Below are 27,368 nucleotides of genomic sequence, written 5' to 3' on the forward strand. Positions count from 1 at the left end.
AAATGTGACTGGGGGCCTAAGATTTTTGCACAGTTCTGTACCATCATAGATAGACACTAAAGAGCCAAGATAAAATTGAAATAAATTGTGCTTTATGGCTTTCTGAGGAGTCTAACAGTATTCATATCGAAAAACAAAATATCACAATGTCATGTTTTTGAGTTTTGTTCATTTTCCTAAGCTGGACTCTCAAGTGTTCCTTTAAGTCATCTGGTGAATTTCTATAAATATCGCTAAATTTATCACTGAAAAACAGAATATCGCAACTTTTTTCTAATATCGTTGAGACGTACCTCAGATGTATGTCTACATGTTGCCTTAAAAAAAGCTTCTCGCATAAGCGACTCACTTGGTTTTGGAACATAATCAGTATGTAACTTCACAAGTGGCACTTGACTTTTCAACAGCAAGTCATGCTTCCTTGAGAGAGCGCGGCCCAGGCCCTGAAAAGAGTTCCTGTCCACTCCCCAACCACACAGCCCACACACTAAGCCCTTGGAAAGCGAGAGAAACTGTGAGTGGGAAGTGTTGCTGGTGTCGGCCCAGGGATGAGAGTGTGGAACAGGGATGCTTCGGAGGATACGTAATGGCAGGTGTCTGCTGAAGCACGGCCGCCAGTAATGTCTTCAATGAGGCAAACTCTGGCAAAGTCCGCCCGCTGTTTCAGACACTATTTTTAGGCTTGTTCCTCACAATTGGGCTCAAAACCTTAGACCGCAGTATCTGGTGCTGGACAATGCTCAGAGCGATCACCCTGCTTCAGATCTCAAGGCGCTCATATTCACCCAATGCTGACATCATTCGAACAGCTCTGGGCTTGAGGCCTAAGGGTTCTGCTTTGTAATGTCAATGGGCCAGACGTAGAGCAGATCCGAGAGCAGTTGAGAGTTTCAGTAGTCCAGCTAGTCCAAGTGACGTTATTAAGAGGGACATGTAACCCTCACAAAGTCCAGAAGTACATATCTGCTCTTACAGTACTTTCCAATACAAATAAATAATGGTTTGTTTTGCAGTCTTGTGTGCTTTGCACATCTCCCATATTCAAAATGGGCTCAAACTCATATGCAGGGTGCCTATGGGTGCTGGAAGTCCTTGGATTAAAAAAAAAAAAAGTGGTTGGATTTTGAATAAAATGTGTATGTGAGTTGGGATTATAGTTGATCAGCACAATAGTTAGGAATATATGAGATTTGTGGAGTCAATGCACAGTATAACCATAACAGAGTGAAACTTTGTCATTTGCAAGTGTTTTTAAGGTTTGTCAATGGAGTTTAAAGGGCACATGTAATGAAAATCATCTTTTGGAAGCTGTTTAAACAGAACTGTGTGTAGGTATACTGTGTCCACTGTCATATTGGGGTTATATATATATTTTTTAATTTCCTGACGTTACAATAGGATCCAAATCCCTCCCATTTTAAGCCCCACTGCAACGTGACGTAGGAGTGCGGTTTGTCCGCCCACCAAATTGATTGACAGCTGCACATTTACATGTCTCCGTAGTAACTCTGTAGATATAAACATATCGACAAGACAGGACATGCGCAAAGCAACTGGTATTAAAAGGTCTGTTCAGCTCTCTGTGATCATCAATCATCATTAAATGTGATCAAGAGTGAGTTTTACAAGTTTAAAACTTTTTTAAAATTGTGATGTTTGTAATGAATTACAGCGATTTTTTTTACCATCCGGAGATCGATGTACACTCTGACAGGTATGTGGGCTGGGAGAACTAGCATTAAAGGCAGAGGCAACAAAAACATTGTGTTCAGAGCAGACAATTCCAATGTTCAGAAAGGTATAATAAATAATCTGATGGGTATTTTGAGCTGAAACTTTACAGACACATTCTGGAGACACAAAAGACTTATCTTAAATCACTAAAAAGGGGTAAAATAGGTGCCCCTTAAAGCATTTGGGCACAAAATAGTACATTTGTACAATACGATGAAGACTATACAATTTATGTACCTGAATACTGTTTGAGTCTTCTGAAAACTCTAAATTTTTCATTGCTCTCTTGTAATTAATTTGCATGTAATTTGTTTATTTTTTTAAACATCATTTATGCCCTTACAAAATCACCCCAATCAATCTAAATAGATGACTTTCCAAAAAAAAGAGTTTTTTAAGCCATCTGGTGAGATTGTATTCATATCGCAATATACAGTGGAAGTCAGAATTATTAGCCCCCCTTTGAATTTGTTTTTCTTTTTTAAATATTTCCCAAATGATGTTTGACAAAGCAAGGAAATTTTCACAGTATGTCTGATAATATTTTTTCTCCTGGAGAAAGTCTTTGTTTTATTTTGGCTAGAATAAAAGCAGTTTTAAATTTTTTATGAACCATTTTAAGGACAAAATTATTAGCCCCTTTAAGCTTTATATATTTTTTTGACTGTCTACACAACAAACCATCATCATCAACTTAATTACCCTGTCCTGCCTAGTTAACCTAATTAACCTAGTTAAGCCTTTAAATGTCACTTTAAGCTGTATAGAAGTGTCTTGAAAAATATCTTGTCAAATATTATTTACTGTCATCATGGCAAAGATGAAATAAATCAGTTATTAGAAATGAGTTATTAAAACTATTATGTTTAGAAATGTGTTGAAAAAATCTTCTCTCCGTTAAACAGAAATTGGGGGAAAAAAACAGGCTAATAATTCAGGGGGGCTAATAATTCTGACTTCAACTGTATATCGCAGAATAACAAAATATCGCAATGTCTGATTTTGTATTCATCGTGCAGCTCTACTTGAAACCTCTTGAAAATGTAATTGTGTTGCTTTCATAATAACATATCTAACTAAATACAGTAGTCAACATTTAAAGTGGATTAAAAAAGTTTGTCAAGAATGGGTCCTGCTGTTTAGTTTTAGGATAAATTTGATGAAAGGAAAATGTTGACTACCAGATCAAGTCACTTTTATTGTCACATCATCAGTAATACATGTACTATGATGAGTGAATAGCTTAGGTAGGTGTAGGTAGCTTAGGTGGGTGACTACTGTAGGTGGTCTTAATTAACGTTCAGTAAAATAAAATAAACCTCAATAAAGAGTAAGTAGGGGTGGCACGATGGCTTAGTGATTAGCACTATCGCCTCACAGCAAGAAGGTTGCTGGTTCAAGTCTCCGCTGGGCTGGTTAGCATTTCTCTGTGGAGTTTGCACGTTCTCCCCGTGTTGGCGTGGGGTTCCTCGGGGGCTCCGGTTTCCCCCACATTTCGAAGACATGCACTACAGGTGAATTGGAGAAACTAAAGTGGCTGTAGTGTACAGTATGAATGTGTGTGTAAATGAGTCTGTATGGGTGTTTCCCACTACTGGGTTGTGGCTGGAAGGGCATCCGCTGCATAAATCATGCCAGAATAGTTTGTGGTTCATTCCGCTTTGGGGACATTTGAAATAATGACTAAGCTGAAGGAAATCGAATGAATGAGTGTACTTTAGAATGTAGATTTACTAAGGCACAGAAGAACACACATTTGTATTTGATATGTTTTGGTAGAAAAACACTGAAATATAGGCAATATACAGTTGAAGTCAGAATTATTAGCCCCACTTTGAATTTTGTCTTCTTTTTTAAATATTTTCCAAATGATGTTTAACAGAGCAAGGAAAATTTTACAGTATGTCTGATAATATTTTTTCTCCTGGAGAAAGTCTTATTTGTTTTATATCAGCTATTTACTGTCATCACGGCAAAGATAAAATAAATCAGTTATTAGAGATGAGTTATTAAAACTATTATGTTTAGAAATGTGTTGAGAATCTTCTCTCTATTAAACAGAAATTGGAGAAAAAAAATAAACGGGGCTAATAATTCTGACTTCAACTGTAAATTTACAATATTTATAACTCGCACTAATTTGCTTAAGGCTAAGAAGTTTTTAAAAATGACCCACATACACTGAAAGTTACTTTTGCCTGAACTATGGAATAAAAGTGTCTTTTTACATTAGTCGTTCTCTTGCAAGTTGCCAGGCACGTTTTGACTTAAAAGGCACATATCTCTTCACAGGCCTCCGCAGCTATCTGAATCAAGAGCTCTCATTATTCCAAGCCTTTAACTTGCTCTCTCCGCTGTGCTTTGATGCATTGCCAGAACACTGATCCTGACTTTGTTTTCATTGACAAAAAAGATCCCTTGCGGTCTTTGACCTGAGAGCCATAATCCACATTTTTATAAATATTATGTCAATTTGTTACGAAATGTCTATCCTAACAGTACTGTGTGGCATTCATTAATTAACTATGGCTTTTAAAAAGCAATTCCATTTTGCATCTCAATTAAATTTGCATGCAACTTTGAGAATTCTACGTAGAAATGTGTATTGTACAGTGTATGTACTATCAGAATTTGGGCAATAAATTGACTCAGGTTTCTTTCCAAATAAAGATGTTTACTGAAATCTCAAGCATCATAACAATAACTCCTGTGGTGCTCTGTCTTTCTATCTTTCACTTTCCTATAAGGGCAGAGAACACCATTACAATTAACGGAGTTGGGGTGAAATCAGCAAATGTACACAACTAAACATGTGTAAACTGTACATGAATTTGATCCCTCTTAATAAGTGATACCCTTAAGGCCCAAGGTGTTTTTTTACATGCATTTTTTATTTCTCTTAATAATAATACCAATACCAAAGTCTCTTTAACGTGTATTCTATAGTCTTTGGTAATGCACAATTTTTTTTCTATTCGAAGTTATTGTTTTGGAGTTATTGGGCAGCATGGTGGTTCAGTGGTTAGCACTGTCACCTCATAGCAAGAAGGTCACTGGTTCGAGTCCAGGCTGAGCCAGTTTGCATGTTCTCTCAATGTTTGCTTGGGTTTCCTCCGGGTGTTCATGTTTCTCCCACAGTCCAAACACATGCGCTATAGGTGAATTGGACTAAATTTGCCAGTGTGTGTGTGTGTGTGTGTGTGTGTGTGTGTGTGTGTGTGTGTGTGTGTGTGTGTGTGAATGAGTTTGTATGGGTGTTTCCCAGAACTGGGTTGCGGCTATGTTGGAATAGTTGGCGGTTCATTTTGCTTTGGCGACCTCTGATAAATAAGGGACTAATCCAAAGCTAAATGAATGGATAGTTATGTATTTATTTATTTTATGGGCTATTGTCAACCAATACATACTTTGCTAGATTCCAAGACTGTTGTGATTTAACACAAAGTCTTTAAAAAGAGTCAAACGATATGATGCAGGCTTGCAATATGGAAACCTTCAGTTGATTAATTATGATGTTATCAGTTCTTGCCAGGATTGCCAGGTTTTCACTACAAAAGTAACCCAGTGGCCATTCAAACTATCAAAAACCCAATACCAAAGTCCAGTCTCTAAACTCAAAATGTGCTATGTACTAGGGCTGCCCGATACTGGAAAAAACTGCACATTGAACTGTTTTGTTTTTGCCTCAGTTTCCTGTTCATAGCTGACAGGAGTGGCACCTGGTGTGGTCTTCTGTTGCTGTAGCCCATCCACCTCAAGATTAGACATGTTGTGCTTTCAGAGATGCTCTTCTGTATATCTTGATTGTAACGAGTGGTTATTTGAGTTACTGAGAACTGAGCCCACAGAACTGCCGCTCACTGGATATTTTCTCTTTTTCTGGTTCAGTTGGACAGGTGTACCTAATAAAGTGGCCAGTAAGTATATATGTGTATGTGTATATATATATATATATATATATATATATATATATATATATATAGATATAGATATAGATATAGATATATATATATATATATATATATATATATATATATATAGATATAGATATATATATATATATATATATATATATAGATATATATATATATATATATATATATATATATATATATATATATATATATATATATATTCAATAATCAATATGTAAAATAATCAATATGTAAAATAACACACTAGAGTGTATAGTGTTCATTGTATAAATAATTAAACAAGAATAATCTTTGTTAAAGTGGTAAACATTATAATTTCTTGTGTCTAAATGTTTTTTTCACTTGAAATCGCTTGACATCCTGCAATGTGACTATTGCAGTTTCGCACATTGCCTGATCAATGCTGAAACTATATATTGTGCAACCCTACTGTTTGTGTGATGAAGATGGAGAGCAATATAAAGATTTATTTTACATCGCTCAGTTTTAAGTTTATAAAGTCATTTATGTTTTGTTGTTAAAGTTTTGTTATAATTTCTCTTCAACAAATTGATGATTAAATTCGAATTTTGGACAAACCCTGTAATTCTGTAACCTCTTCCCTCCATCAGGAGAAGTAAATGGCACGCGGTCTCCTCCAATGAAGAAGCCCGGCAAAGAAAACAACTACCAGTACATCAAGGAAATAGCCGTGAACAAGCATCACAACAACAAGAGGACCAGGATGTACAACACTCAAGATGATCCCAAAACACCTCATCCCAGACAGGTAAGTGTGCATCTGTAAAACCAATTGCAATCTTGAGCCCACAGAAGAAAATCTTGCTGCCTTGAAATATTAAGTTGTATCAAATTAACTTTTCCATTCATCTCAACTTACATCGGTCAAATTGACTAAAAATGTTAAATGCATTTCTGTGTGGAGTTTGCATTTTCTCTCTATGTTGCCATGGGTTTCCTCCTGGTGCTCCGCTAAAGACATGCGCTATAGGTGAATTGGGTAAACAAAATTAGCCATAGGGTGTAAATGTGAGAGTATATGGGTGTTTCCTATTACTGATTTGCGGCTGGAAGGGCATCGGTTGCATAAAAAACATGCTGGAATAGTTGGTGGTTCGTTCCGCTGTGGCGACACCTTATAAATAAGGGTCTAAGACTTAAGGAAATTGAATGAATGAACTTTCTATAACCTAATTTAGTTGAAACCTGATTAGCTTATTAAAATAAGTTAAAGCAAGATAAAAAAAATAAATATTTGTTGTCTTGACTTGACTATAAATTTTTACAGTGCTTACAAAAGTCCCTGCAGATTAAAGTCCTGAAATAAAGCTTAAATATTTACCTTGAGTTTCATTGTGTTCAGTACGGCAGTGCCCTCTTCTGGTTATCAGACTAACACACTACATACACAACAGGACAGTCTCGCACAGCACACACATACACACAGATTCCCTTTTTTCTCAATCATCTAAACATTAATTTTCCTAACACGGTTTTCAGGGGTTCAGATTTACGGTATGTCCTTTGTACAACCCTCTATATTTGCTGTTGCTATAATTCTGTGGTCTGAGGTTGTTTGTCAGTGTATAATTTATTGCTTCAGTATGTTATTTTCTTGATTGGACTGCTGTAAGATGTTTTCAGGGTGTTTTTTTTTTTTGTATTATGACTTGCTGGTGCCATTTTCGCTATGTTTTCAGTTGAAAACACATGATAATTTCCTTAGTTACCTAATTAACCAGCGATTTCTGATGTCCGAAACACTGCCCAGTGATAGCACACAGGCTTGATTCGATTGCCAAGGCAGAACAAACAGCTGCCGTCTCTGCTGAAATGAGGAATGAGATGGTGCTTGTCGAATTTGGCCATCGCACAAATCCACATAGAGTTAATTAACTTTTCTTGGACTTGTACCATGCTTTACCTGGACTCTTCGGTCCTTAGCCAAGTGACCACTGCAACAGGACCTCACCCCAATCAGCATCTTTATCAGGCATCATCTACTGGACTGAGCCACTAGACAAATTGTGCTGCTAATTTACTTTAGTTGGCAAATCATTTTTCTTGAACAAGTTGAACTTGAAGTAAATGTCAGATCTGGTAGTTTTCTCTGCTGAGATTTGCTGAGACATTTTATTCGACAGGGAATTACCTAATTATTCAAAGATTTGCATACATTTCAAGGCAGAAATCTGAACTTGACATTAAGCCAGGTTCTAAAAAATACTTGTATATTTTTTAAATGCAAAGGATATAACAGTGGATATTTTAGATATCTATTTTTTTTCAGAAACAAAACAATCATCATGCAATTAGGCATAAAATAAAGCAATAAGCCAATGTTTAAATGCATGAATCCATAGTTTAAAGTGAATATAGATCTGCTAGAAGCAATGTAAAACCGTTTGCAAATTGCAAAGCACAGCTTTATGGCACTTGCTGTTTTAAATAATTGGTATCATAGTACATATAATAAACACAAAATGTATGTATTAACATGTCATTAGTTAAATCATTAAATGCCATAATTTTGCCAGAAAAAAAATTCACCAGAAAAAAGGCATAGTGCACCCAAAAAAACTATAATTTGTCTCTATTTACTTGCCCCAAGTGGTTCCAAACTTTGGGTTCTATTTTAACGATCAAGGCACAAAGTCTAAAGCACATGGTGTAAAAGTATTAAGGGCGTGTTCGAATCCAATTTTGCTATTTGAAGGATGGAAAAATACGTTCTGCACTTGACCACGGCGCATGGTCTAACAGGATTGTGCTTATTCTTTTAATAAGTTATTAGATTAGATTAGATTCAACTTTATTGTCATTACACATGTACAAGTACAAGGCAACGAAATGCAGTTTCGGTCTAACCAGCAGTGCAATAGCAGCAAGTGCAGGATACAGGTATAAGTTATAAGTGCAGTTATAAAAAAATTATGGCAATATTTACAGATGGATGTAATATGAACATTATATACAGGTTGTATTAGCTATGAACAGAGATTTACAATAAATGAATATATGTACAGGATACTATTAATAATCAGAAGTGTGCAGAAAGATATACATAATTACAAATGTCCATGTGCAGTGGGTATGTACAGTTCAAATAAGTGAATCAGTGCAATGTAGTGCAATGAATATGTGCAAAATATGGGTGTGTTTTGAAAATAACGTGCATTAAACCAATCAGAGTCTCATCTCCCATTTCCTTTTAAGAGTCAGTTGCGTCGCGCCATGGAGCATTAGCTATTTACATGGCAAATATTCTAAGTGGAAAAATTGAAATAGCGAGAAGGCGCGAGGATAAAGAATGAGCCTCCTCCATTCAACGTCTTTACTTTCTCTTTACTTTTACTCTTTACTCCTTTACTTTTGTGGATAAGGAAACTATTTGTACACACTCCACTGAAGACATCCATTAGCCTGCATATTTAATTTCGTTTGTTAAACGCGAAGATTTGTTTCAAAACTATTTCTGAATTCAGTTCTAATTTCCAGCAAATGAATAAATGAACAATAATATCGAAGTGTGGTCAAAAAATTGAGTTATATCCAAACACACATCCTGACCTTATGCCCCATATGATGATGCATACGTCCCCAAAACCCGACAGGTGGTATCAGTCTAGGGTATTAGTCTAGGGGAAAACAACATGGACATAATGAACAAAAAAAAACTTAATGCAAAAAAATCCCCTTCGGCCGACAACCAAACTCAGACACTCAGTTAAGGGTAATTGAATAGATGTATTATAGAAAAATAGTACTTTCAATTAGCTCTTCAGGGTGGCCACAGGCCAAAATAACAAACCAAAGAATCTACAAAGTAAATGAACTTAATTACCTGTAAATATTTAAAGAAAAACACAGGAAGCTTATCTTCCTCCCTAAACATAAAGTCAAAAGTAATCGAATAAATAGGCAGGCCACCCCTACAAGCTCAAACTCTCAAAAAGTTGAAAGCATACAGTACATGAACGGTTGTACAAGACTAAAGGTTGGCCGTCAGCCGGAGGGGTAGGGAAAATCCAGGAGCTCCCCACTCCCAGTAACCATCGCACCACAAATGAGCTCTCCGAACCCTGCCGGAAGTTCCTTTTTATAGGCCTCCGCGACCAGCAGCCAATCAGAGCTTGGATCACGTTAAATGGGAGCCTATGGCATAACATAAAACAACACAAGAAGGCGGGACAAAAAAAAGACACATGCAGTGTGCAACAAAAAATAAATCAATAACCTTTAGTCGTAACAGATGGACAAATCTAAACTTGTTTTTTATTAAAACAAATATAAATATGCATATAATAAATTATACTGCTAATAATAATAACACTATACAAATGCAGTTTGTCATGAATAAACTGAAAAAGCCCCCCACGGTGAAGAAGGCATGGGGGCAGTGATTTTTATATTTATGTAGAAAAAATATTTTTGTTACATTTTAATCCTTTAATTCTTTTCATATGTAAAAATATTTGTGTATTGCTGTGTGTATTAAGCAATGTGTAAATGTTTGGACTCGTACAGGCGCATAACTTTAGATCAGCTTTTAGTTGTTCAATGGCGCAGTCAGTTCCTCAAAATAGCAACACGCCAACAATCCACCTTAACACACCTCCTTTTTAGACCAGAACACCCATGTGTCCACAAAGTGGTGCAAATGGATTTTTTTTTTAAACAACCTGGCGCACAACCTAAAAACTATAGTTGCTCTGGTCTGAAAATAGCAACAAATTGCGGCAAACACATCTTGCGCTTTATTGCGCCGGGTGTATGATAGGGCCCTTTGAGTTTCTTTCATTTGTTGAAAAGAAGATATTTTGAAGAAAGCTGTAAACCTGTACCCATTGACTTTCATAGTAGAAGCACTTGGAGGCGAACACTGGTAGATTTTTATTTTTGGGTGAACTATCACTTTAAGAAAAAAACACATGAGCGTCTAACGTAAAATGCCAAAATTAAATGTGAAATGGGTGGTTTGTTTTTTGTTTTGTTTTTAACTGCACGTTTCACATATATTACATGTGGTCACATGTCAACACAAAAGATGATTTTTCCTATTTTATGTATTTTGATTTTTTGTGGATCCAATCTGTGATGTTTTTACCCATTTTAATTTCTCTCTTTATTATTCTCATCATTTTTTCTGCCCATCACTTTCCACACACTTTCTCACTGGAATCCCCAGTGGAGCAGTTTTACATTTTACAGTGACCATAAATTATTGGATAGTTCTCAACAACACAACCAGAAATGAATGGCGCTAAATACAGTTGAAAATGGGGTTTGAATGTTTCATCTTGTCCACTTTCAACCTTTTCCAGAGATAGTCCAAATCACATTTTATCGGATTGCTTTTGTAGCATGAACACTCATGTGATCAAATATGTTCAACCTGCCACGTTAAAAGACCACCATTTTGCCATCTGAAATTACTGTAATTTCAGTTTGAAGGGAAAAAAATACCTTCAACTGAGAAAAAACAACAAAACACATTAATATAGTTTCCGCAGGAGAAGATTTTCTTTGGATGGGAATTATGTGGACTCAGAATTAACGGTTTACGTAGGAACCAAGCATCGGTGCATAGGCCCTGTTGGGATTGCTCTGTTTATTGTATTATTATTATTATTATTATTACTATTATTACTATTATTTTCTAGAATAAATCGTGATTTTGGGGTTCTAAACATGCTCAAAAACTCACGAAACTTTGCACACGCACCAGAAGTGCCGAAAATGTAGGTTTGTTATAGGTTTCGGCAGTGTGTGTGGCAAAATTGCTCGACAGCGCCACCTATGCACATTTGACGGAGTGGCCAGCACCTTTAAATGATCTAATGACCAAGCTATGTTTCACACACACGTGAGAAAATTGGCATAGACATCAAACATTCCAGTGCCTACAAAAGTATCTCCTGGAGCGAAATGGCAAATCCAACAGGAAGTTATATATTTTTAACTTCCTCTGTCAAAAAAGTGCAGTTTTTGCCATTTCCAGGCGTTGTATTTTAACGAACTTCTCCTTGGAATTTTAAACCAAAATTGGGTGTTGTAATCTAAAGGCCTTGGCGATGTTAAATTGCGAAGATCTAGATTTTTGTCGAAGGGCGTGTCCGTGGCGGCCTCTCAAACTTTGACAATTCGCCACAAAACTGGAAGTTGTTATAACTCAGGCATGCATTGTCCGATCTGCCTCAAAATCCACACACTTGATAACAGTCCTGACCTCAACGTGTTTTAATGACAAAATCCAGTTACAGTTATAGCGCCACCTGCTGGCAACAGGAAATTACATGTTTTACAGTGGAACAAACTCAATCACATTTTATTTACACATACAAATTTTATCACATCAAATCCAGGTTCCATTAGTTTAGTCCAAAGGCCTTTGTGATGCTAAATTGTGGAGATCTAGAGTTTTCGCTGAAGGGCATGTCCGTGGCGGACTGACAAAGTTCAGTGCTTCGCCATGTATGAGGAAGTACTTATAACTCAGCCAAACAATGTCTGATCTGCCTGAAAATCACAGATTCAATGAGATTCCTCTTCTTAAGACATCTACATGCCAATATTGAGTCACAGTCATAGCGCCACCTGCTGACAGAAAGAAGTTTGGCATAAATCTGTGATTTTTCTCAGAATTTTAAAATGTATATCAGCTTAAATTATTATTGTTCACTGTTCTCTCTTATCCTAAGACCACCGGGTGGCGGTGAGCCTGGATGCGAGGTCCCTTTCATCGCTGCTTGCAGCTTTAATGAAGCTAATTGTCAGTCATACAATTCATACAAGTCACTTAACTGCCCAAAGGACCCTAAAAAGCCCAAATACCCTTGCAAGTGCACGATTGTAGAGTCATTTGCAACAAATTCAAACACAGAAAAGGTATGGCGATCTGTTTTAAAATATACAATATAAATCAAGCAAATTATTTAAAAACAGACCCCGAAGTAAACCCCTTCAGATAGAAATAAAACGGTCATAAAGTATTGCTGAAGTGTAGATCTAGTCTCAGTGCAAAAGAAAAAACTAATTTTGAGAAAACAAACAAAAAATACCTAAATACATATCTCCAAAGGTTACATTCCACTAGTTTGAATGAAGTCAAGTTGTAAAAGCTAAAATCTGACCAGTGCCTGTAAAAAAAACAATGGTTTTGCCTGTTGTATTTCGTTAAAGGACATCTTAAACGCATTGATATAGAAAACAGTTCTATATCCTCCCATATTTTCCTCTTCGTTGAGCATGTTCTATAGCCGCTAGTGGGCAATAAATTGTTTGGGGGGAAAAGACAATATATGTGACCATCAACAAACAACAGACAACAATAGCTGCCCTATGAAGCACACTGGGTCTGGTTTGGCCGACCTGAAAGCAACAGTAACTACAATAAATAAAAAAAAAAGCGGCTAAATGATATGTTGATCAAGCGAATGGATGTTGGAAAGTACTAAAAAAGGTAGATGCAATAAAAAGAAGAAGCCAAAGCAATAAAAATTCAAACCAGTGATAATAACAGGGTAATAAAAAGCCAAACCGAATAAACAACTTTTCTGTGGGGCTCGTAAATCAGTAGCGTAACCATCACACATCCCATGAAAAGCAGACATTCAAGGAGAATGTCAGGGTGACGGCATGTCCGATGACAGCAGGGGGACTGTTCACTGCTTTGTGATGGAGCACTTTTCATCCGCACGATACGGATAAGATCCCTGGCAGGCCCTCTTCCCCAGTGCCCTCTAATCCCGGGCCAAGCAGGGAGCAGCCATCATGAGAGATATAGGGAGAAAGAGAAGGATCGGGAGACAGGAATGGTCTTTGATGCCGATGCCTGTCCTTGCGGAGAGGTGGGGAGGCAAAACCAAGCCAGCAAATTAGCTCCAGTACGAGATTAATATCAGCTCCAGAGTGTTTCATGAAGCCGCCGGGCTGCTGTTAGGCTCTTACTTATGTGAGTGTTTCTTCAAGGTTTTTTATTAGAAATATGTTTTTGTTAGATGAAAGTCACGTTGACCCCTTCAGTTACTGTCTTCCCTTATTTTTATGATTGATATTTAAAGAGTGAAATAATCATGAACAATTTCAGTATAAATCACTTAAAATTATATTACTTATTTTAATTACTATACACTCACTGGACACTTTATTAGGTACACCTTAGTTGTACCATGTTGGACCCCATTTTGCCTTCAGAACTGCCTTAATCCTTTGTGGTATAGATTCTGCAGTTGCTGCAGATTTGTCGGCTACACATCCATGATGCGAATCTCCCATTCCACCACATCCCCAAGGTGCTTTATTGGATTGAGGTCTGGTGACTGTGGAGGCCATTTGAGTACAGTGAACTCATTGTCATGTTCAAGAAACCAGTCTAAGATGATTCGCGCTTTATGACATGGTACTTTATCCTGTTGGAAGTAGCCATCAGAAGATGTGGACACTGTGGTCATAAAAGGATTGACATAGTCAGCAACAATACTCAGGTAGGCTGTGGCGTTGACACAAGGCTCAATTGGTACTAATGGGCCCAAAGTGTGCCAAAAAATATCTCCCACACCATTACACCACCACCAGCCTAAACCGTTGATACATGATCCATGTTTTCATGTTGTTTTCATGTTGTTTACAGCAAATTCTGACCCTACCATCCGAATGTCGCAGCAGAAATTGAGACTCCTCAAACCTGGCAATGTTTTTCCAATCTTCTATTGTGAGCATGTGTAAACTGTAGCCTCACTTTCCCGTTCTCAGCTGACAGAGTGGCACCCGATGTGGTCTGCTGCTACTGTAGCCCAACTGCCTTAAGGTTCGAAGTGTGTGTTCAGAGATGCTCTTCTGTATACCTCGGTTGTAACGAGTGGTTATTTGAGTTACTGTTGCCTTTCTATCAGCTTGAACCAGTCTGGCCATTCTCCTACGACCTCTATAATCAACAAGGCATTTGCGCCTACAAAACTGCCGCTCACTGGATATGTTCTCAGACCATTCTCTGTAAACCCTAGAAACGCTTGTGCGGAATAATCCCAGTAGAGCAGCAGTTTCTGAAATACTCAGACCAGCCCGTCTAGCACCAATAACCATGCCACGTTCAAAGTCACTTAAATCACCTTTCTTCCCCATTCTGATGCTCAGTTTGAACTGTAGTAGATCGTCTTGACCATGTCTAAATGCATTGAGTTGCTGCCATGTGATTGGCTGATAAGAAATTTGCGTTAGCGTGCAGTTGGACAGGTGTACCTAAAAAGTGGCCGGTGAGTGTAGTTAATTGATATAATTAAAATAGATTTCCACATCACTACATTTTCTAACATGTTACTGTCAAGTTTAGCAAACAGTGAACAAAATTAGAAATCAAGACTAATTAACATTATTAAAAGTACAGGTCGAGTGACTGATATTTAGTCACAGTTCTAATGTTTATTTTTTTTTAAATAATGTCTAATGTTTGCCAGGTATTTTATTTTCAAGATCTGAGGCAAACTATCTGCTTGTGACCAGTAGTATCATTTGACAAAGAATAAAGCACATAATCAGCACCTGAGGTGATTGTTGTTGTTGATGATTATTGTCATCGTAGTTTATTCCATTGTTCAGCCACTAAATAGCAGAAATAGAGATCTTTTCTAAAATAGAAATTGCGCATGTGGCTGTAGCAGATAATTAGGACAAAAAGTCATTTTAACATGGAAAAACAAACTTTAAAATAGAAAAGAAACTTTAATGTGTGTTGTAACTGTTGGATGAAAGTCACATTAACTGCTTCTTTTACCATTTTTTTACTGTCGTTACTTATTTTTGATGATGAGAGTGAAATAATCATAAACAAGTTCATTTTTAATCATCTAAAATGTATCATTTTTAATCTAATTAATATAGTTTTTCCATGTCACTGTATTTTCTTATAAGTTACTGTACAAGTGTAGCAAACAGTGAAGAAAATTAATAATCAAGATACATCTTGTCAACAGCATAAGCTTGCATTCAATTAGCAGAAGTTTTTTTTTTATTCAATTAGACACTCAAAAAAATTCTAATGCTGTTTATTTGTTTATGTTGTTTAATACTGTTTATTTGTTTTCCCAATTTCTGTTTAACTGAGAGGAGATATTTTCAACACATTTCTAAACATAGTAGTTTTAATAACTCCTTACTAATAACTTATTTTATAATAATATAAGTTATATTTCATTATTTATTATAATTAATTAATTATTTTATTAATAATTTATTTTATCTTTGCCATTATAACAGTAAATAATATTTGACTAGATTTTTTCAAGACACTTCTATACAGCTTAATATGACATTTAAAGGCTTAACTAGGTTAATTAAGTTAACTAGGCAGGTTAGGGTAATTAGGCAAGTTATTGTATAACGATGGTTTGTTTTCTAGACTATCGAAAAAAATATATTGCTTAAAGGGGCTATTAATTATGACCTTAAAAGGGTGTTTAAAAAATTAAAAACTGCTTTTATTCTAGCCAAAATAAAACAAATAAGACTCTCTCCTGAAGAAAAAATACTATCAGACATACTGTGAAAATTTCCTTCCTCTGTTGAACATAATTTGGGAAATATTAAAAAATAATAATAAATTGAAAGGGGGGCTAATAATTCCGACTTCAACTGTATGTATACTATAAATATTTTTAGGCTGTTGACAAATGTGCATTTCATCCAGAAAAAAAAACAGCAACACATGATGTGACAAGATTCCAGAGACAATTGGTTTGACTGTCCACACCAGATGCAAAACATTGAAATACAATGATAAAGGTTTTGGTAACTTTATGGTTAAAAGTTGCACTAACTTCACAAATCATGAGTGTTTTCAAATGTGTCTACTGGTCAATTATAATACTGGTTCAACATTGCAGATCCTGCGATGTGACTATTGCGTATATTGCGTTATTGATGCTGAAACGATATACAGTATTGTGCAACCCTACTTATGTCTACCTCTGGACACTGTTTAATATTTGTATGCATTCTCACTAGCCTAACTTGTTTATCAAAAAAGTATAATAAATCTTACATTACATATATTTGTATGTGTGTTTTGTGTTTACAGAGCCAGTGTCAACAGGAGCTGGATAAAGTGTTGGAGAACATCTCCCGAATGGCGTTCCATGACAACAAGGGACCTCTGGAGAATCTTTATGACCTGAAGTTCCCCAACTGTGACAAGACAGGACAGTACAACCTTAAACAGGTGAAATGACCAACACTTACCTCAGCTTTTAAAAGAAATCTTCATCGTTGCAGTTACCATCTGCGATAGCTGGGCTATGCCCATTTTTATCAGCCATTTTGGTTTTCCAATTAAAATAAATCAAACAAGTCACTGTGTAAATGAAATTTAAATAGCGTATGAATACTTTGGAAGCCTGTCTTGGCCTTTGTGAATTTGAGGAGTTTTGGCTGGAAGGTAAGCACAAGAAGTACGATCATTTGAATGATGGCGGGTGTTAATTTCACTGTAGGGCAATAGGAAAATGAGACATTGCTCAACCTTTCATTCTGCAGCGGCCTGCTGTTTTATTATCCAATTCCACATGGAAGGTTCAATAATGACACAAAGATGGAGCCAAAGAGAAACTGTGTATAAAACATTCCCATATTCTCTACAGAAGGCTGTTTTATCAAAGCCAAGGCAACCGTGTCTAAGCTGAGAGTTACAAGCTAATGAAAATTTCGCTGACTGACCAACCTGTCTGTGGGGGGGACTTGCTTTTGTTTTTAGAGACATTCTCAGAGGAAAGAGAATGACAAATGAGATCTCTTTTTTTGTTCTCTGCTTTTTACCTTAATGACTTTTATATCTCTTTTTGATGAGATGAAATGAGAAGCAAATAGCTCATAATTTTTTTTTTTCATGTTTTTGGTTCCCAGAAAAATGTCACACATTTCTGTTTTAGAAGATGTGCTCATTAAGTCTTCAAGTCGAAGTCATAAATGTAAATTGAAGTCCAAATCCAATGGTTGGCTGTTGGACAGTGTTGAGCCGTCAGTGAGCTTCTGTCAGGCTAATTTGTGTGGTAGCCTCTCGCCAGGCTAACATTAGAGGACACTTGCCCGATTCAGCTTGCACAATTGGCATTGGACATTGGTTAAAGAGAAATATAATTAAAAAGGCGGCAACACCAAAACACCAAAAAAAAAACCTAATTTATTAAGTTAAAAAGGCTAAAACAAAGTGTGTGTTGGTTAAAGAGAGCAATCTGGTTGGCTTTTCAGCTGCGAATCAGAGTGTAAGAACAAAAACTGAATTAACAAAAATGGGCAAAGGATGCAAGTCAAGAGGGAAAATATGGCTGTCATTTTGATGCGTTTTTAAATTATTTCCAAACTATATCAGTTATTAGATTACCAGACACATGTGCATTAGCAAATGGTAAGTGAGAACTACTGTGAAAATTGTAGATAAGTGCTGCTTTATTCAGGGATCATATACATTTTCACTACTAAAATTCGTTTGCATGATTTTTCCAAGACTTTCAAGTAAATTTTCATGACCTAATGTTTCATGCAATGTCTACAAATGCGTGGTAAAAAAACAATACATATTAAAATTTATTACAGCATATCTTAAAACATGCAACAATCGATTTATTTTTAGCTTGTATTTATATCTGTGTAAAATGTCATGTGATTATGGTATGCGAGTATGTGATTGGCCATGGACAGAAAAGTAGTATAGACAACTAACCTATATTCAAGTATACAGATATCTGTTTTCTATCACTTTTCCAAAACTTTTCCAGGCCTGGAAAATGCCATGTCAAAATTCCATGACTTTTCCAGGTTTTCCATGACCCCTGTTTATTTATGGTTTGTATGTGTGCCCAGCACGCCAACTTGATTTCACCAAGTAGGACATGTTCCTGGATTACCATCTATGTTAATCCTGGAACAACATTCCAATCAGAACTAAGGGATATGCTTAGCATAGACGTTAAGTTTAGGCTTCACGGTTAGGTTTAAGGCTGGTTTATACTTCTGTGTCGAGTGATCTGCGTGACCCACGACACCTGCCTTGCGCGTAGTCATGCATTTATACTTCTGCATTCTGTTTTTGTTGCTCTGCAATAACACTTCCGAAACGTTAGCTGGCAGTACGTTTTTATGTTCTTCTGTGTCGAGTTTCTTTACAAGTATTTAGTTTTTTTTGAATGCTGCAAGTAGCTAAAACTTGCTCATTCAGAGGCAGAAAATGTAGGAACTTTAATCATAAGGTAAACACAAAACAAAGGTTTCCATCTGGAGCTCCTTCACAGGACTCATGGGTATATGATACCGCGCGAAGGTTGTGCCAGAGCATACGCGTTCCTTTATGCACTTTTACATGATTGTCATCCAACTATTATTCCCCTCTGATTTTGGGAATAATTTACAGTTATGATTGGGTTTATGTGTAGGGAATTGGTATGGATTACATTTTCGAACAAAACAGATGTTTCAGGATCAACATTGGTGTTAATCCAGGATCGCATCGTACTTGGCAAAATCATGACATGCGTGTGCTTCAGTAGTTCTGGTTTCACTTGGTGAAATGAGAATTCAGACCACCTCCAGTTAAGGAAAGCTACGTCCATTCACGCAGGCGTAAAACATGCATTTTCATTTCTTTAGTCTGCTGTTGTTCGTTTGGTGTGTTCATGTGCAGATTTTTGTTCCAGATGCAGCCGATGTAAAGCAACAACATAGTCGTTTTTTTTATTACCGCAAGTTCTTTAACATTGGCTTGATGTGTCCCGGGCTTAAAGGATCAAATCACAAGACCAAATAGTTTTTTAATTTTTACCAGCAATTCTTATTGTAGCAATACTTTATCTATTTTTTATCTATGTCAATACATAATCTCTTTAATTCAATATATTATTCACTATATGAAATGCACTTTTAGTCAACTGACAGCCTAAATAAATGTTTAGGACAAACAGCTTTGAGATAAGCGCTGATAACTGAGAACTTAACAATTGCTAACAAGCTTAAATCAGGACAACGTGTCCCGGAAAAGTGAACGGGTATGTTGTTTTGACATAAAAACCCCATTCCCAGGACTCAAAACAGTGTACCTCACCACACTTAATTGTTTCGTAATCATCCTGTTCCTTTTGCAATTACTGTAACTGTCAGTTTTTGTTCTTTGCCATTGGAGGACAAAATCGAGAATCTGTTTTTTGCCTATTTTGGGTCTCAGCGTCAGCTATGTCCAGTTCAATTATGACCTCATTTTGGGAGTGCTCAGTAGGGGTCAATGAGACGTGCTGGGCCAAATGAGGCGGGAGGGCTGTTTTGGGGCAGCGCCTCCACCCCGTACTTGCCCAAAGACTTTCATTAAGCCCCCCAACACCCACCAATTCCCCACCCCTTTCTTCATCTTCCCTCTCTTGTGTTCTAGTGCCACATGTCCACCCACGGACAGAGGGGCGAGTGTTGGTGCGTCAACCCCTACACTGGTGTCCAGATACCCTCGTCCGATAAAGTGAGGGGGGACCCCAATTGCAGCCAATACTACGGCGGTCCCGAGCTGGAACCACCCACCGCCCAGCAGAAATAGATGCACTCTTGCCCATAAGGGAGACGCCCTGGGTTGCAATTGAGCGGAGTTAAAGCGACTGCAAGAGCGATGTGCATGTGTGTAATTCTGTACTTGTATGTGTGTGTGTGTATATTTTCGAAATAGTGTGATCTGTATTGTCAGTAGGAGTGTGGAAAGTCACATGCCAGCAAAGACAAGTCAAGGACAGGTATAGTTAAAGCTCCCACTTTTCAAATCCAGATATCTGGACTCCAAATTTAACTCTGAGTGATTGTTTTTTCGGCCTATTTATAGGCTTTGTCCGGTGCCTTTTAATCTTGTGACTAAATCTGGTTGCAGGGAGTCGCTTATACAGCATTTGCAGCTGTTCATTGTGAAGATGCGCCTGTTTAATTCTGCCCTTTGTTTTTGGAGACCCAATAAAAATGGTGGCATGTTTAATGCATCGTTGGTCAACAGAAACAAACCACGGCAAATGCACAAGAGTAGCAACTTGATATTGATTTAAAAGATTATTTAAAACCAAAAATTGTCACTGGTTGATGGTAGTGTTGTCACGATACTGGAATTCGATACCAATCAGTAGTGAAATTTTAAAAACATCCTAAATGTTCTTAAACAGCACTGATTTGCCATTGTGTTCATGTGCTCTACAGAAATGATTATGATTGGCCATGAAGGTCATCAGTTCACCGAACTCACCACTGTTTACTGCGTATAACCACAGATACAGGGACACTGGAATGTTTTAAAGCTGCGATTCATAAGCGAATCGCTCGTATGTCAACCAGCTAAACAAAGTGACTTTGAAATGTTCCAGTGTCCTTGTCTCTGTGGTTACACTCAGGCCCTGGTTACACTAATACGTTTTAGTTTTAAAACACAAACGTTTTGCTACGGTTACACCTTCTGTACACACTGCCACAATTTTCGAGCCACAAAAATGGAGCGTTTTGGAAACGCTGAATAGGCTGTTTTGGTTTTAAAACGCTGCTGCTCTGTGTTAGTGCGGATGGGGGAAAATGGAGACCTTTCATTTTCATTGAAAATACGAAACATACCCTGTCTCTTTTGCTTTAACAATTTTAATACGTTTTAATAATCAATAATGATAAAAATCATTATATAATCAATAATTATAAAAGTATGACATACAATAAGTTTATATGTTACAGGAAATAAAGGCAAGCAATCAGTCAAATGTGCAGAATCTGTGTACGTGGTTACATAAATTATTATATTAACTTTAATATTAAATGATTATATTATCTTAGCACTCAAAACACGTTACCTGAGAACAAGTAATAGATTTAAAAGACCAAAGAGTCATAAGATAGCGACCAGATGAATAAAAAATCATGTTTAACAACTGTAGTTAACAACTATATCCTTGATGAACTGTTCGACGTGCGCTGCTCTCATCTGCGGAGGTGTGCTCAAAGCACCCGTTGACTGCCTGGAGCTCAGACGCGCACATAGGCTGCAGCGCATGCCAGAGTGTGTGTGTGGTCACGTGATGTTTTTTCAGCGGTATAGTGTGAATGGAGATCTTTTCAAAAACGCTAGGTAAAATGCCAGTGTGGATGTAGATGTTTTAATTCTAAAATGTATTATTGTAAACGGGGCCTCAGTAAACAGCGGTGGGTTTGTTGAATCGATGACCTTCACGGCCAATCAGTCATTTCTGTTGAGCAAGTGAACCCAATGGCAAATCAGCACTGTTTAAGAACATGCTTCACAGCGCACAAATGTTCTCGAGAAATGGACGTTTATAAAATCTCAGTATCAGTTTCTATCAAATTCCACTATCGTGTCAACCCTAGTTGATGGTTGAAGTGAAGCGGTTGTGATTTGTTGATTAATATGTAAGGATTTTTGCAGGAGTGGGTGCAGATTCAGGTTTTGGGTCACATTTACTACTCGAGTACCCGACAGAAAAATAAACCTTGAGAACTCAAGCACCATTTGTATATATGCAACAAATAGTGTTTTTTCTGCATGTCCATGCTTTAAAACAATTTTTAAATGTGACTCAAAACCATTTCCATTGCCTTTAGAGGGAAAAAAGAAGCACTGAAGTTGCTATATGGTGTTACCTCAAATAGGAACTGTTGGTTACCAAAAACAAACAACAGCATATGTACAAGAGCAACAACTTGATTTAAACACCAATCCCAAATTATAAACCAAAAATTGTGAGTTGGATAATGGAGAAAGCTGATTTGTTTATGAGTCTGGAAACTGAGCTTTTAGGCCATTTTGACTACTTAAGTACCTGATTGGTCCCTGAAACAAGCAATGTTTGTAGATAAGTACCAAACTGGCATCTTCTCCACATGAGTTTCATACTTTTAAGGCCATGAATTCAAACTAATTATTATATATGTATTCTTAATGTGCCTCTAAACCACTTCTCTTTCCATTGTGTTGCCTTGAGCAGAAAGTCATCATGTATTCAAATCACTGTATGGTTTTGCCGCAAATTGTTACCCTTTCTAACCAATTGGAGTATAAACGGCCTTAAATGTCCGATACAACCGCTAAATTTAAGTTGAAGGCTCGTGTGGGGATATTACTAAACTTCAGCCAGCATCATATGTTTTGAAGTTCATGCATATAAGTGGATTGTGATAATCAATAATGGTTTTGCAAGTACTCAATATCTTGCCAGTTCTGCCCTGCTAGCTGATACACAGCTTTTGAAGGGGTACAGTGTGAAACTGTGTCAAATTAATTTTCTCTTTTATTTGTCTGGGAACAAATAAAATAGTGTTTATAGTACCATTGGTTGCAAGAAACAAACATCAACACATTTCAGATACAGACGCGCAATAGAGATTGACAATAGCTATGTTGCCATTCACCTATTTTTATGCACATTTTGGATATGCGCATTAAAAAAACGGTTGATGGGAACGCAAAGATGCAAATCAGTTTTGACAATGTGCATTAAAAAATGTGTGAGTAGGATGAACTTTTCATTCTATAAGAGAAGATGCACGTGAACTATGATGGAAACACTTTTACTGGACAAATTCCGGTATGCACATTAAAAAAGTTTTAATTTTGTTTGAAGAGATCATGTGATGATAAAAATGTCTGTGAATGGACAAACCAGCCTTCTGACCACATTGTAAAACATTGGAAATGTTGTTTTGGTCATTCTAAAACGCCATAACCATTTCAGTATTAGTGTTATTATATTACTAGAATTGTCAAAAGTGTCTGTGCTCCGCGTCTCACGCCTTCAAACGCCACCACACATTCATTGCGTGTCGGCATACTGTCTTCTGAGGCGCAAGTGATTTATCAAAAAAGGAAAAGATTTACGCAGCTTCTCTACCGCAACATATTCTATTTTTACTTTTGATATTTGGTAGCAGTTAATCAGGAAGAGACGATTTAGTTCTCTTTGACTTATTAGATGGAAATGCTCCTTTATTCACATATTGTCTTTTATGTGATAATCTAGTTTTGCGTATACATTTAATTTACATCTTTAGATGGAAACATAGCTACTGATATAAAACTGAATACCAAATTATGAAACTAAAAATGGTGAGTCATTAAGATAAAGGCAGATTTTTATGTGGATGAACAAAAGATTAAAGTTTTTGAAGAACAAAAGATTGAAATAAAGCTTTTAATTTTAACTACTTGAATAAATCAACCTTTTGTGCGGTTTGTATATATGGACCAAACGTGCATCTTTACCACAAAAGTGTTGCACTTTTTAAAATCGTGCATTTAAAAAAGCACTGCTTATGTTTCAATTCAGTTCCCTTGGGCTTCAAGGAACATGTACTCAATTTACTGTATGATATTGCGGCAAATAACCAGCCCCTCTAACAAATTGTAGTTCAAAAGGCTTCAAAGTCTTTAGAAACAACCACTAAATTTGGAAAATTGGGCTCATTTGTTTGGTAGAAGTGTTTTCATCATAGTTTGTGTGCATTATTATTTTCTTATCAAATAACAAGTTTATCTAATCAGTTATAAGCTATACGCATACATTTTTTTATGCACATTTTCAAAGTGATGTTTTATAAAAAAAAATCGGGAGGAGCACAATCAGTCTTTGATGAGGCTAATTCATCGCAATCATTCATTAAACCCGATACCTACTTAAATCTCAGGGGGGAGCATTCTGGAGCCGGACTAGACACTGCGCTCCGACCCTATCTCTCTCTATCCTGATAAGGGGAATAACACGAGTAAGGGTGTTTTCCCGAGCTCAGAGCCCTCTCTCCAGACAGCAGAGTTTGAACTCGTTTAATTGATGCGCATCTTGGCGTAAATATGAATACATAAACATTGATGGATGAAACATGGCTAATGATTCAAGTTTGAATTAAATTTCAAATTATAAAACCAAAAATTGTTACTTGTGAGTAAAAAGACGCCAGAGTGGTCATGAATGGTCTTTTTTTTAGAAGATCTGTGCAAAGGTAGTTATAAATAAAGCTTTTGGGCCGTTTTGACTACTTGACAGATCAGAGAAACTTAAGTACAAATCACAAAGTAAGCGGTACTTGTTCTGCGTGGGTGTTGCATAATTAAAATGGAAATTTCACAGAAAGAATGTTAAAAAGTGGCCCAATTTGCCACATACTACTGAAATTCAGTCAGTGTCAGGTTTTGAAGTTTACACAATTATGTTTTCCAATATCATACTTCCAAAAACTGCTCCTTGCGGCTGCTTGAAGTCTCTCTTCTTGTTCTCCTCGTGACCATGTGGTAAAATGCAGGTGGTGTATGAGTGTGTTTGTAGAGTGGGGATCAGCATTTACTAATGATGTGCTGACAGAGGGCTAGATTAGGACACAGGGCTGACATTGACAAATGTACTATAAAGTGGGTTAAGTGCCTATAAATAAACACAGGTTTGCCTGCAGTGCCAGTGGGCTGTGTCTCACCTTGCTTCACTGGTCAGAGGTTGGCATGGGTGAAATGTCCAGTGTAGTGCTCGAATGCAGTAATATGAATTGTTCTGTAAAGGAATGTGAAGCGGCGCATGAGTTTAGTCCGCTTTGTTTAACCCGTTTTGAATCCATTTTTCACCAGCTATGTGTGCATATAGTCTTTGGATAACACAATGCAAAAAGTTAGTCAATGTACTGTATATGTTTTAGTCATGCTCACAATTGTAACCAGTAGGGGAACTTATGTATTCTGATGAAATAATAAAGCAAGCTACAGTCTGAATTTGGAAATCAAATACTATTTTAAACCTGGATATTAGTAGTTTTAGGACAGGACATTTTTCAAAAATCGACCAAAAAACCTATCCTGATGTATTCCAAAAACAAGTGTGTATTTATTAGATGTGTAATAGACATCTAAACAAAGACAGCTTAGCTAAAATAAGGCAAAATTTGGGCTTTTTGTGAAAATCTAATTCCCTACAGTATATGACCTTTAATTTTCAGTCAGCCAGCCCAAATGCTTCCAGATTTTGTCTTTCCATTACAAAATCATCACTTTTCTAGCAAAATCAGGGATCTTCACTTCGTGATAGTTATATAAAATAAAGTGGATATTAAACCAGACAAGAAGCACTGCATTAAATTCTATTTTTCCCTGCCATTTTTTAAAAATATGACAATTTATTTTACCCCAGCATTTTCAATAGAATTTCTGCGCTAGCCTGCTGCTACTGACTGCGCTAGCGTTTACACAGTTTTTCATGTTGTTTTATGCTTGAACAACTAAATGATAGCTTAAGTCTATTTAACTGAATGTATTTTAATAACATTACAACATCGATGCTGTAAAATAAACCTTAAAAAATTGAAAATGGTCACATCAGCCTTTCACCAGAAGTTAATCGTTGGCTGAAAAACACTAGCTGTGCACATATGATGTCTAAGAATAGTCCAAAGTTATGAAATAACTTGAAAAAACTAGTCAACAAACACACAGATTAAACAGACTTCACATTTGTAGTCCTTCAGTCCTTGTTATTAGATGAATAGTTTTGGGCTATTCTTGGACATCGGTTAGATTTTCAAATAGACAGCCAGTTTTTTTGCTTGTTGCTTTTTTATGTTTATTGTTATGTTGATTATGTTTTTTTAATGTCTATTAGATGTCTTTTAGACTTCTTTTAAACACACACACACTCACAAAATGCTTGCTGGGTTTCTACTAATCAAAAAGTACATTTGTGATATCGTTATAAATGATTGTGGACGTCATTGGTATTGATTTTTCTATTTCAATTAATTTTGCTCAGATTATAATGCTTATTTCATACATTTTAAGACTGAAAATACACTTTAAAAAGGCTGGGTTCCACACAACTGATTTGTTTTGGGGCAACATGAAGGAATGAAGTTAACCTATTAGTTTTTACAAATTTAATTGGATCGGACATAAAACATTTACCCCACCCAAGATGAATTGTTTCAGCTCATTTTAAATAAGTAGCTTGAACAAACAGCAAATATCTTTTTTTGTGTTTAAGCATTAATGTTCAGCACCCTTTTTAAAAGTCTAATAACCATGATTTGTGAACTCATGATTCAATTCAATTTTCAGTATTACTTGATCTATCAGAATCAGTTTTAAATGTTGAGAAACATTTATTTTTTATTAATGCTTAACACAGTTGTGCTTAATACTATTGTCTTGAATACAGTGAAATTATCCCAGCATTCTCTAATGAACGGTAACATCAAAGTGCAAAATTATTCAAATTGAAGCATTTGCCAACTCCGAATCAAACTAAACCAGTGAGTACGTTTACATGGACACCAATAATCTGATTTTAACATGATTAAGACAATACTCTGATTAAGAGTCTACCATGTAAACAGCGATTTTGATTACATCATAATCTAACTAAACAGAAATCGAATCGAGACATGTGGAGTATGCCGGTTTTTAGTCGCAATATTGAAGTGGGGTACAGACATGTAAACACCTTAATCAAACTATTACCGGCGTGTAGGTTTTTTAATGCATTTTGCGACATGATAGTATATACACACACATGGCTGTTAGACACTATTCTCTGCACCTACCGATTCAGTGAAGGACCACAGACACCTGCATCGCGAAATGCAGAGGTTTTTTTTCCCCATACGGTGTGGAGTATCCAACTCCATCAAAACAACCCTCTTCCATCAGTTCATACTCACATCCAATAT

General features: G+C 36.6%; 1 protein-coding gene across 1 annotated transcript; it reads left to right on the plus strand.

Annotated features, from left to right (window-relative positions):
- The first annotated feature begins 1,698 nt into the window (after positions 1-1,698).
- igfbp2b (insulin-like growth factor binding protein 2b) lies at positions 1,699-25,422 on the plus strand. The gene is made up of 4 exons (XM_056466079.1): positions 1,699-1,714; positions 6,281-6,438; positions 16,744-16,884; positions 20,077-25,422. Exons 1-4 carry the CDS (start codon positions 1,699-1,701, stop codon positions 20,233-20,235), a joined length of 474 nt encoding a protein of 157 aa, XP_056322054.1. The 3' UTR covers positions 20,236-25,422.
- Positions 25,423-27,368: the final 1,946 nt, after the last annotated feature.

Source organism: Danio aesculapii, chromosome 9 (assembly GCF_903798145.1).
Source record: "Danio aesculapii chromosome 9, fDanAes4.1, whole genome shotgun sequence".
In the NCBI taxonomy this organism is placed as follows: Eukaryota; Metazoa; Chordata; class Actinopteri; order Cypriniformes; family Danionidae; genus Danio; species Danio aesculapii.